The 13,177-nt window shown below is 38.2% G+C and overlaps 1 protein-coding gene across 5 annotated transcripts in view; it reads right to left on the bottom strand.

Moving 5' to 3' along the window:
• The window catches only part of kmt2e (lysine (K)-specific methyltransferase 2E), a 63,904-nt gene that overhangs the window by 22,550 nt on the left and 28,177 nt on the right, over positions 1-13,177 (bottom strand). For all 5 annotated transcript variants that reach the window (XM_018092321.2, XM_012960004.3, XM_018092320.2 and 2 more), the window contains 7 exons: positions 12,626-12,798; positions 11,013-11,051; positions 7,776-8,003; positions 7,229-7,359; positions 3,948-4,065; positions 2,523-2,632; positions 1,530-1,791 (listed from right to left, as the gene is read on the bottom strand). In XM_018092321.2, coding sequence (XP_017947810.2) covers positions 1,530-1,791; positions 2,523-2,632; positions 3,948-4,065; positions 7,229-7,359; positions 7,776-8,003; positions 11,013-11,051; positions 12,626-12,798 — 1,061 coding nt within the window. The remainder of the gene's footprint in view (positions 1-1,529; positions 1,792-2,522; positions 2,633-3,947; positions 4,066-7,228; positions 7,360-7,775; positions 8,004-11,012; positions 11,052-12,625; positions 12,799-13,177) is intronic.

Raw genomic sequence — 13,177 nt, forward strand, 5'->3', positions numbered from 1 at the left:
AGGTCAGTGCTGTCCAACTTCTGTGGTACCAAGGGCCGAAATTTTTCCGACCTAGGTGGTGGAGGGCCGATAATGGAAACCAGTTTTGGCCACTCCCCTTTTTGAAACCACACCCACTTGAAACCACACCCATGTTATCACATGACCATACCCATATTAATGGTTGTAGTACAGCAAAAACCTGCCATACTCTGCCTGCCCTACCCTGCCTGTGTGTGTGTGCCATACTCTGCCTTCCCTATCCTGTGTGTGTGTGCCATACTCTGCCTTCCCTATCCTGCGTGTGTGCGCCATACTCTGCCTTCCCTACCTTGCCTGTGTGTGCGCCATTACTCTGCCTTCCCTACCTTGCCTGTGTGTGCGATACTCTGCCTTCCCTACCCTGCCTGCATGTGCCATACTTTCACTGTGTGCGCCATTCTTGGCTGGTTTTTGCAATACTTGGCCTGTGTGTGCCATACTCTGCCTGCCCTACCCTGCCTGTGTGTGCCATACTCTGCCTGCCCTATGCTGCCTGTGTGTGCCATACTCTGCCTGCCCTATGCTGCCTGTGTGTGCCATACTCTGCTTGCCCTATGTGTGTGGCACACACAGGCAGCATACAGTGACACAATGCTGGCACTGCTCCTACAGTCTGCACAATAACTATATATTAAAAAACTTTTTTAATTGCAGTACCACTTCAATATATGCTCTTTTTGTAGGTGTGAACAACACAGGGGATTACATATTTAAACAATAAAGCCTGATTACAGCCTGAATCTGAGGTGAGAACCATGCAGGGGGCCAGTTAATCACAGTACTGATACCATTTAAAGCTTACACAAGAGTAAGCCATCAAAGCAGCCAGACAAGTGGGGGGCCACACAGAGGGGGGTCGTGGGCCGCATGCGTCCCACCAGTTGGACAGCACTGTTCTAGGTGATACTCAGGGCCAGAACTAGAAGAGGGCAGAAGAGGCATGTGCCTATGGCTCAACGAGGGGGGGGCACATACCTCTTTTGTCGCCTACTCCTAGGCTAGGACTGAGTTCCCATGTGGATCTCAGATAGCTTGCGAGCACGCTCTTTCACACACCTGTGTGCAGGAGCAGTGTAGCTGGCGGTGTTGCCTTGGTTGCACAGCTGGCTTGGCCCCTCACAGGTAATAAAACTCCTAGGAAATTGCCTCCTCTGTAGTTTTAATAGATATACTTTCACAGTATAAAGCTATATACGGACACATGACACACAGAAAATTTCTTTGCATTCTAAAAATATTTAAAATATTGAATATTTTAAATATTGAATTCTACTTAGATTTGTCATAGAAACCACCTTTGAAAGTACTATAAAAAGAGGTAATCATCCAGCCACACAAAAAGTTATGCATTCAAACCTGAACTTAACTAAATGTTAGATTACTTACATGGTAAACCTGTGTAAATCCTATGTCTGTTGAAATATTGGGGTTTTCCCCCAATATTTCAGTCTTGTAGTCTGTGCACTTTGCAATGCCAGTTAAGATCATTACAAAATGGAAATTCTTACCTGGTTGTTTGATATTGACAATCTAAGAGGGGAGAGCTTTCTTTGCTTGTTATCTGATGTTTTAAATTTGTTAATTGCTCCATCTGAATCTATTACAATGTTCTGGTTTTGAGATTCTCTTTCTTTTAAAAGTTCTTTTTCCTTTTTCCCCTTTTTTCTTCTAGTTTCATAGCCACTGTTATTTTCTGTAGGCTCTGTACTGCATCGGAGAACTGGGCAGTCTGGATTGTCTTTGAAGCATGCACAATCCACCTTATATTTACTGCGACCAAAAAAAAAAAATAGATGTTTTAGAGCATAACAAATGTTAAATATTTTCAAAGTTATTAAGAGAAGCGTTAGTAGGCTCTTGTATGTTACAAACAAAACAAAGGTCTATTATCTTCTAGGAAAACACAGAAATCAAGTGCCTGGCTCAACCAAATCTGAACCCTAGTTATCAAGATGCAGTTGGCTATGTTGCTCATAGCCAACTGGGGCTCATTTATAAACATTGGGTAATTTGCACCTGGGCAGTAACCCATAGCAACCAATCTGTAAACAGATTTTCCAGCCAGCTGCAGGTAGAATGAAAGCAAACTTCTGACTGGTTACCATGGGTTACTGACCAGGTGCAAATTTGCCCAGTGTATATGTTTCCCTAAATGTCCCTGGGTCACAGTGACACTGTGGTTCCCATTTAGCAGAGATGGCTGGGTGATTTGCAATATACGTATGTTTTTTTTTTTTTGTTTGTTTTTTTCAAACTTGAAGGGGCCTGTACTGTAATTAAAAGGAAACCCTTAAACATTAAAACCCTCTACACAAATATATAATATAAAACACTGAATATAAAACCTCAATATCTTATAATATTGTTGGGTCATTTATATTTTCCTATATTTTTTTTAATAGAAAAGATATTGAAACATCATCACAAAATATTAAATGTATATTTCAGAAATTCAAGTAGAAAAAAGTAAATAAATCCATCCTCCCATTTATGTTACTTACCAATTTGCATAATCAAAATCAAAAGCAATAGTGATTTCTGCCCCTTTTGGAATGCTTGAAATGGAGTATATATATAGGTGAATAGTTCCTTCTTCAATAACATGTCGCACCTGTAATTTATAAGGGGGAAAAAGATCATACGAGAGGATATTTTTAAGATATGAATGTTTAACGATGCATCCTCAAACTGCAGTGCTCATATGAAAGTGGACTTCATACAGACCAGTCATGGATTCAATAAAAAAAAAAAAAAAAAAGCTTCATGACTTTACCCAGGGCATTAAGCAAAGGGTTTCTTATGTCTGAGAGCCGATTCGTTTAATACTCTCAAAGCCACATTTATCACAGTTTGGCCATCAAAGCCACACTTTCATTAAAGGAGAATGCAAGTCAAAATTTAAAAAGCATACTGCCCAATAGTCCTCCTATTGTTTAGTAAAAACGCCACACTTTTGGCTCACCTAATCAAATATTTACTCAGTCACACTTACTTCACATTTTCTATCTGTTTTCTTGAACAGGCAGCCATCTTTAAAAAGGAATTCTCCCTTCCTTTCCCTCCTTGCTTCATACTGCACATGTGTTTCATTAACCTTTCCTTGTCCTTTAACGCTTATAAATATAACAGGTTTTAGGTATGACGATAAACTTTTTATTTCTAAATTACACTGTTTACATAGCAAATAACTCACTGTACTATTTCAATTGTTATTCTTGAACCAACAAATGTATTTTTTTGTTGTAATATTGGTGTGTAGGCGCCATCTCAGTGCATTATACCTGAGTCTGAGCTTTCAGAAGGAGCCAGCGCTACACATTAGAACTGCTTTCAGGTAACCTATTGTTTCTCCTACTCCCATGTAACTGAAGGAGTCCCAAGCCACACTTACATTTTTTTTTCAATTGAGTGCTGTTATCATATCTACATTTAGCAATAAAGGTGTCAGGGAGCAGCTATCTTGCTACCTTTCCATTGTTGCTGGGGAAATAAGGGTACTGCAGTAAAGTGTGACCATGTGACAGTAAAATATTATCAAGGCACAAGTCACATGACTCTGGCACCCTGGGAAATGAAGAATGGCTGACCCCATGTGAAATTTAAAAATGAAATAAAAATAAAAAAATCAGTTAGCGCTTTTAAAAAGAATGGATTTCAATGCAGGATACTGCTGAAGAAGCTCTGTTAACTGATGCATTTTGAAGAGAAAAAAAAAAAAATTCTCCCCCATAGCAGTATTCCTTTAAGTTAACGTAATTTGTTACAGAATGTCCTATTCCTAGAAACTTTTCAATTTGTTTTAATGTTTATATATTTTGAATTCTGCCCCTTTGCAGCTTTAAAATGCGGTTTCAATGAAATTATTTTTCAAAAGTTTTCAAACATAAATGTTTAATTTATTCAATAGTGTGTAAATCTAAACATACCTCAGCATTAGGTGTGCAGGAACGTCGTATAAATCGAGCCTCATTTCCAAATGTCCTTGCATCAACACACATTTCTAATCCATGAAATTTAGAATAAAACAAAATAAAAGGGTATGGCCTAAGGAAAGCATAAAAAGAAAAATAAGACTTATACCAAACAATATTTTCAAATTATAGGGTAACATTTGTTTTGCTGCTTATAATAACAAATCCAAAGAATTTATTATGCCAAATAAATTACCTTCTCTGTTTCCCAATTTTCTAATTCCCTACTACTTGGGTTTATTTTGCATATATGTTTTGACCTTTATTGCTCACAGTAAATAAATGCTTCTGTCTACCAACACAAATCTGTAGGCTAATAAGGTCACATTGTATACATTTTTTAGAAGACTGATAGAATGCACTCTCCTATTATTCATCACTTGATTTGCCAAAGGTGGTCAAAGGCTTCCGATAAAGATAAACTGCACCTTTATATTCTCTTAATGTTAATCACACTGTAGAAAATGATTATGAGGCCCTAAATATAATTATTATGCACTAGATAGAAGCTGTTCCTTTACCTGGGTGCCAGAACTAGTATAAAACAAAGGACAGAACCAAAACAAAGGCTGAATCTTGTTTTTGTCTCCCTCCATTTTCAGATGGTTATTTTTTAAAAAATATATATGCTGTAGCAACCAAAGCACTATTGTTCTGTGAAGCCAATTATGTTATTGTTACATTGTAGTCTTATCTTTCCAACCAGGCACCTCTTAGGGCTCTGGCACACGGGGAGATTAGTCGCCCGCGACAAAACTCCCTGTTCACGGGTGACTAATCTTCCTGGGTTGCCATCCCACCGGCGAAAATGTAAATCGCCGGTGGGATGGCATACGCGGCGGCGCAAATTCAGTGAAATCACTCAAGTTGCCTCGAGAGGAAACTTGCGTATGCCATCCCACCGGTGATTTACATTTTCGCCGGTGGGATCGCATTTCGGGGAGATTAGTCGCCCGAGACACGGAGATTTGTCGCGGCCGACAAATCTCCCCGTGTGCCAGAGCCCTAATTCATCTCCCATTCAATCCAACAACCAGATAGCTGCTGGAATTCCAAGCTGGAGAGCTGACCAAAAAGCTAAATAATTCAAAACCACACAAAAAAAGAGCAACTGTACCAGAATATGACTGTGTACATCACACTAAACTACTACTTCTTTAATCAGATGCAAAATAATTCAAGAAGAAGAATCATGCATGTATCCGCAGGTCGAGAATCTGCCCTGTGAGGCTTAAGCCCAATACCTATACCTCATTGTAAGTATTGAGGTTCTGTTTGGCAGCACAACTGGTTTTTATGTACCCAAAATTTGCCTCCAAGCCAGGAATTAAAAAATAAGCACCTGCTTTGAGGGCACTGGGGGCAACAGCCAAGGGGTTGGTGAGCAACATGTTGCTTCTCAGTCACTGGTTGGGAACCACTGCCCCACATGTTTAGGAAGAAAGTCAAATCACATAGGTGTTACTGTAGTTAAAGGAGAACTAAAGTTTAACAAAGAAGTAGGGCACAAATGTTGCACAATGTGTTTTGGGCTTCTGTACCAGCCCAAGGCAACCAAAGCCCTTTTGTAATAAAAAGATACGTGGCTCCAAATAATGCCCCCAGCATCTCCTCATCTTTTTGGCTGATTAAGTGCACATGCTCTGTGCTGCTGCTGGGTTACTTGAGCTTAAGTACCAACTCACAATGTACTGCATATAGAATATAAATGTCAAAATATAAGACCTAGCACTAATTCATTCACATTCTTATTACATGGCAGCTCTGAAACCAGTGCAATTAGCATTAAAATTTAGTAATCAGCCCTGAAGCCGCAGCATATAAAACAAGCAAGTCTCATTTTCAACCCCTAAAGCTGGCCATACACGCACCGATAATATCATACGAAACCTTGTTTCGTACGATATTCGGTGCGTGTATGGCAAGTCGGTGATTCGACCGGTATCACAGGAGGCTGCTTATATCGGTCAACTCGCCGATCGGCCAGGTCAGAAAATTTTGATCAGGCGCCATAGAAGGCGCCTGAGCAAAATCTGCCGTCAGGGCTGAATCAGCAGAAAGAGGTAGAAATCCTATTGTTCTACCTCCTTATCTGCTGTTTCAGCCCTGACGGTGTGTGGCGGATCTGACTATGTTTCGTGCGACCAACTTCGACAGATCGCCACGTGTGTGGCCACCTTAAACTTAGTGTCTCAACAGCAGCAAATCATTTACTTTAACACTGAAAACAGTATTTTTTAATTGTAATATTGCTGTATAGGCAGCTACCTCAGTTAATACACAAGTTGCCGCAACCGATCGCACACCATTTGCGGCGTGCAGATTTGTTGCCGCAACTTTAAAAAAAAAAAAAAAAAGTTGTGGCAACTTATCCCCCCCCGTCGCATTGTTCTACTGATCAGCTGCTGGGAAATACCATCCCAGAGGAGAGTATATAAATAGCCGGTGGGATGGCATTTCCGGGAGATTAGTGGCCCGTGACAAGGGAGGTTGTGGGCAACTAGTCTCCCCGTGTGCCACAGCGCTAAAGGGTTACTTAAGTTTATCCGAGAACAAGTCACATGGCTGTTGCGCCCTGGGAAATGAAGAATATGGCTAGCCCCATGTGAAATTTCAAAATTAAATATTAAAAAGGATTCAATGCAGGATTTTGGTGGAGAGGATCTATTAACTTATGTGTCTTCTATGACAGTATTCCTTTTACTGCTATAATGATGCTGAATATTTAGGCTGGTCTAGTATGTTCAGCATAAAAAATTTCTAGCCATATTCATTTTTAGGGTTTAGTTCTTCTTTTAGTACACTTTCCTCCTCTAATGGCTACATTATTTTAACTGTGGCACCTAATGCAGCCATGGAAGTTGCAAATATCTTTGTTTGCTCATTCGATTTAGATAGAGCTATTATAAAAGAATTGTTCCAATTATTTATAGTTAAAAATTAACAGGAAAAACACATTTTCAACATAAGCTAAATGTATTAGGGTGAAAACACACAGAGCTACTAGTAAAAGCTACTTTTCACAGCTACTAATATAGACAATTCTAATCATTTACTGATAATTGTCTCTACATGTCTTTTAGCAGAGGCAATTCTCAATATTGTCTATGGCAGAGTATTTTCTGGAGTTTAGTAGCTGTAAAAAAGTAGCTGCTACTATTAGCTCAGTGTGTCTTCGCCCTTAAGCTTATTTTGAACAAAGCTCAATAATTCAGACACACATAGAAACCACATACCTTTTAAAGAAATACCCATTTGCTTCAAACTGCTCCCGGAGCATAAATTTTCCCCTGTATTCTATAATTAGTGTTTCAGGAAGCAAGTCTTTGGCAGCCTTTAAGATTTTTTTGTTCTTTTGTAGATAGCTCTGTAGGAACAAGACATCTATTTTACTGCTTCGATTTCACAAGACATATTGCTATTGCACTGAAGTGTCATTGCCTCAATTAGAGTTAGTATGCTATCATACCCTGCCACTCCATTTTCCCTATATCATATCCAACATCTGCAGTCTTCTCCAAAAGAAGGCGGTGGTAGTATGGCAGTAATTTCTTCTTTGTGTACATTGCAAAGTAATAGAAAGGTATAAGGGCAATAAAATGTTTTTATTATTCCAGAAACAGAATGTGTAAGATTATAATTAGAACGTTTATTACCATGATATGAAGCCTATATTACATTTTAATATTTGTGATAGTTCCCCTTTAACAAAAAAACTTAAGCAATATGTTCAATTTACGGCATAAATAAAACAAATGATTATGTAAAAAAAAAAGAACACACCTCTACCGGTGGCTTGAAAATTAGATTGCTGGTGTTAAAGTTGGTCTTTATTTGTTCTTTATTATCATTTTCGTTACTGAATCTCAAAGCAATCCTTTGTGCCTCTTTTTGAACCCCTTCACTGTATTGGTTGTTGCTTGCTTCTTCATAGTGGTCCATCCAAGTCTTGATTTTATTCTCCCATCCAAAAGCATAATTGTCTAAGGGATCAATTTCTGGAGCAGAGCCCTAAAATATAAATAAGCAATACAAATTCAAATTCCCACAGAATACCCGATTTATATATTTCAACATAGTGTACTCGTTATTGAATCAGTTTCTCTTGAAGTAGAACTAAAGCTTAACTAAAGTAGTAGACAGGAAAGGTTAACTATTACGTCTACATTTTTGTCCACGTAGAACCTCAATACATGTTGAGGACACTTCCATGTGGTTAGAAACACGTAGATGTAACAGTTATCCAATTATATATAACATTTTAAAAACTTAGGTAAACAAATTCTGGCTTCCACACTCGACTAATATGTGGCTGATTCTGTTTTGTTCCTTTTTAAAGGAGGAACGCTGTGTCCACTAAAAAAAACTTAAAGGATTTTTAGCATGAGTGCATTACAAATTCTGTTCTCTCACTTCCACATAGGCAATACTGTCCTGAAGAAACACAGAAATGGAGGAAAAAAGCAGAAGCTTAGACCTTTAACAAATTCAAGCTGAGAAGAACCGAGAACCCTAAGGGTGTTCCACACTTCATGAGCAAGGATACCCTAAAGGAAGCATTCCAAACTCTATAAAAAGTTTAAAAGCCCAGAGCATAAAGAAAACCTTATAGGGTTGTTTTACTTTGCTTCAAATCAATACTCAAGCGTGCATGAGGTGGGCTTTGCAGGTTTTCCCGCCACATCATTTTCTGTTGTGATGCGATCCTCTAAAAGACTAATTTTTCCAGTCCATAAAAAAAAAAAACCCAGATTTTCCTTCCAGTGTCTCTTGGTTAGTGTTGTCAAGGGTTCTATTCATACCAATTCCCATATTAATTTTTTTCCAAGGCTTAATGTAACAAATAAGGCGTTGTGTTTGGTACTAAGACTGATGTAACTATGGCAGTTTCTAGCATTCTTAGAAATCAAAGGTTTTTACTACATGTACAAGTCTTCTCTGTCAGAAGTTTCCATGGTTTGTGCTTCTTATGAGACACTTTAAATTAACAGCACTCTCTTCTTCCATTCAGGCTCACATTAGCCAAAGGGCATTAAAATAATTCTGTACCTATTAAGACCTATTCATCAAGACAGCATCCAGGGAGGTAGCAGAGGTGAATTTCTTCCTCTGTATAAATATTTTTTGGTCTTTTTGATTTACAATTGAAGGTTTATAAATCATCCGATTCCATATTATTTCTTGTTCCAGTTTTAAGCTCACAACTAAGGTGTTCTTCCCTTCAAGAGAATATCTTTGTGGTAGACTCATGGTTTGCAAGCAGTTTGCATTGTTTCCTTTTCATGGCTTATGCTCCATGAGGGTTGTGTGACACCATGCTTTGCTAGTCGAATTCCACAGTGCTAGACCTCTAGTGGAACATTCTTGGTGTATGGCGCCACACACACATGAAATTCTCTGACTTAAAAGCTGAATCTAGATGTCTTACATTGATTCAAGTCTCTGGTGGTGTCAGTGTGAAAAGATAATAGGATGCAGTATGCAAGGGTCTTTGTCCCTGAAAGATTGGTGTTCCCTTTAAGGGTGACTGAAGTCAAAGGCATTTGATAGAGATTTTTCTGCCTCATGCTAGCACCTGTGGTCATGATAGGCAGACCCTTGGCTAAAAGCTATTTTCTGTCAAAAGGCTAAAAAAAGCTAAAGAATGTGTTTGCTTATTCCAAGAAGAGTAGTCTCCATCACAAGACCGATAAATCAGATCCCTTCCAGGTCTGAATAAAAGCTTACCCTTAAAATGGATAAAATACAAGGACTTCCTAGTTCAAAACTCTGATCATAAATTTAGCCAGAGACATCTGACTGCTAAAGCTAGGAAAGAGGATATATTTCCTTGAAGCTGTGTGATAGTGGCATAACTACAGAGGAGCTGGGTTGCTGGTGAGTAGGCACACATGCAAAGAGGCAGGTAACCTTCAATTTTGTGGGTGGGATCACAGGTGACTCATGACTTTGTTAGCATTGAGGGTCACAACATTTTTTTTCACTGCACACGTGTACATTTTTAAGCCACTGTATACATTAATTTATGGTTCCCAGGATGAATATTGTGCACTCAAAACACATCATTTGGTACCAATCTGTTTTTTTTTTTTGTTTTTTTTTTTAAAGTGTCCTTAATAGCCATATAATAGCAAACAGCCAAAATAAATTAGTGGGGCCACTGGAAAGAAGATATGGCCATTAACCACTGCAGAATTAGGTGCACAAAGATAGACAAAGAATTTACTGTGTATCCAAAGGACCAGATATATCTTAGTGTTAACATAGCCTATGTCTAACCATTCCTTTAGAAAGAAGCTTGACAAGAAGTGACCATAATTTCCTGTTTGCACAAACACAGATGGATCACTCAGTGTAATGTTCCAAAAAGCCCTGTTATAGTTGATTATGTTTAGAGGGGGTCCTTCTAAGGATTTTACCTGCAGTAATTGCATATATGACACTTAAGCGTGAGGCTTTCCAAACAGAAATATGCAAAGGAAAAGTCACTATTGTACGACGCAAAAACCATTTTTAACAGTTAAAAGGGTCACATGACATATTACAGGAATCAGTTAAGTGTATCCAATATGTTTTATCCTTCATCATTTACAAATGGCTACTGCCCCAAGAAAAGTTGCATGTGCATTACTCATATGAAACTGCTTTGCAGTTAGCCTTATGGTGCAGCACAGGACACTCAAAAGATTTTGCTGCTTCAATAGACCCTCATCCCTCAAGCAACAAAGATGTTAAATGATTGTCCCCTTAAGCAAAAACCACAGATGTGCCTGATCCCTGAAGTAAAGAGCAGGGATATGCTTCTACTAAATCTACTATTTGCCAGAATTCACATACCGACAGTTGGGCATGCTAGAAAGAATTCAATTGATCAAGAATCAAATTAACACACACACTGCCACACATATAAAGAAGGTTAAAAGGAGACTCATAATTCTAACTGCAACAGAACCCTATGCTGTAACACTTGTTTTTATGGTTATACTAGCCAAAACACATGAAAATTACACCAAACTATACCTTAACACGTGATGATTTTCTTGATCCTTCACGAAAAGCCTGAAGGAGACAAAACGGAAAAATAATTTTTAAAAATCTAAGACATCAAACAATTTACAGATCTTGTTTTAATTTGTGGCGACATGAAACAACATGTAAGTTGCCTAAATCTGGGTATATGGGGCTATTTATACTAGTAGAGAACAAAGCGAATGCCCTTATTCTTAAAATACTTTTAGTTCACAACTAATTGAAAGCAATATTGTGATCTTCAACTTTGCAAACATGACTGACACAAATCCTCTTGGCTTCAAGTAAATCCTAAGGCCACAAGTCAAACATGGCATACTGACTGCTTTACTCCATTTTTATTTTGTAGGCAGCAGAGAGACGCAAATCCACTCTTATCTGTGGCTTGTGGTTGCGGCACTGAGAGGCACAGAGTCAGTCTGCAGTTTCACAAAGCAGAGATTGGCCCATAAAATCAAAAAGCATGCATTTTCGTGGTGATCTCTGCACCATGTAGCTGCACTCAGGCCAAGGCATGTCAACATTTACTGTACCTGGATGAAGACTGAAATGTTATGTCTTACTGATGTACTTATAACAACAAGGTTAAGTTTAAGCTTCACCCGCTTAGCTAAAAAAATGTGTCCAAATTCAGGCTTCAAGGGTTTTGTTTAAAGCATGACAGTCATTTTAGACTGTTGTATACTATTCATTCACTTAAAATGTAAAAAAAAAGGCTAAATTGCAGAGGACAGGTTAAGGGCTAAGAAGGGTCAAAAGATTGCTTTTTTTTATTGAAAGAGGCAGATCACTGTGAACCACTGTGTCAAAACACAAAACAAACACAAAGCATCACCCCATGATTTCTCTATGAATAATATGTATCCCTTATTGACCCAAATAAACCCCTTAAGGTGGCCATACACGAGCGATGTCGCCAAGCGAGCGGATCTTCCCCCGATATCCCCACCTACGGGTGGGCGATATCAGGGAGCATTTAGGTTAAAAAAAAAATAAACAGCATTCACAGTCTACGTGCCAAACTAAATTACTTTACTTGACTCAGCAACTGTATTGCATACTTATAATGTGCTCTGTTAAGCTTCCCACTACAAATGTAGGTAACAAAGTGCTGAAGGGATAGCTGGACTGTGAAATAGTAAGCGAACCACTGAAATCTTCTGAGTGATCTTCAGAACCATCAAGCTCAAAGCTGGCCTTTCACTATAATTTATTATCTGGCTACACCCTGACATTTTACTAGTACTGAAAGGGTGAGTTCTAGAACAGAGTGAAAATACTGACCAAACACTTTTTAGTACCTTAGTGCTGAAATATCCAATTGCAAAGAGAGAAGTCCAAGCACACTACAAACAGCACATTTCACTTTACGTCACAATGCTTTATAGCATCAGTTGAAATTAATGTTAAACATTTTACAATGGCAATCTATCAAGTAAACAACTAAAGGAGGAGCAGAAGAGCTGCTGCACAGAACACGTAGCGGACAGCTTCTTCTGTAAATATAAACCTAGTGGTCCAAATTCATGTTCATTTATCGTGTTTTTACAGTCATAAGATACATAAAAATGAGTGATGATTGTTTACACTTTTTCCATACTTGCCTTCTTAACTTTAGAATTATTCTGCTCCTTCTCACCACTTTTCTTCCTCTTTTTGTCATTAACCTTATTTACTCTAGTGGCAGTGAGAGTAAGAGTTGTTGGGGTGTGCTGGAAAGCAGTGTACAGTTCCATGGGAACTTCATCACAACTTTCTGTTGCACTGGTGTCACCATCTGTAAAAATACATTAAATGACAAACAGCATACTATAAGAAAGCAGAGCACAAAACTTGATCCATAGTACATTAAGATTAGTTTCCCTGAACAAATAACTGGAAAACAGACTATAAACTAGATTGAAATATATATTTTAAAAAGGAGTGTTCCATATCATCCCAATAAGATAATCTAAAACAATCAGCATAAACTGAGTGTTTTTTTTTTTTTTTTTAAGTAAATGAAGTATTTTTTTTAAAGGACATTAAATAAAATAGCCAAATAGGTCACTACATACATGGAACTGTATACTTACATCTCAGATTTAAACCATTTGTCAAACAGACAATATGAAATTGGTGTAAAAAATATTGTCAAAAAGCTTTCAAATAGACAG

This window comes from Xenopus tropicalis, chromosome 3, assembly GCF_000004195.4.
Source record: "Xenopus tropicalis strain Nigerian chromosome 3, UCB_Xtro_10.0, whole genome shotgun sequence".
NCBI classification, from domain to species: domain Eukaryota; kingdom Metazoa; phylum Chordata; class Amphibia; order Anura; family Pipidae; genus Xenopus; species Xenopus tropicalis.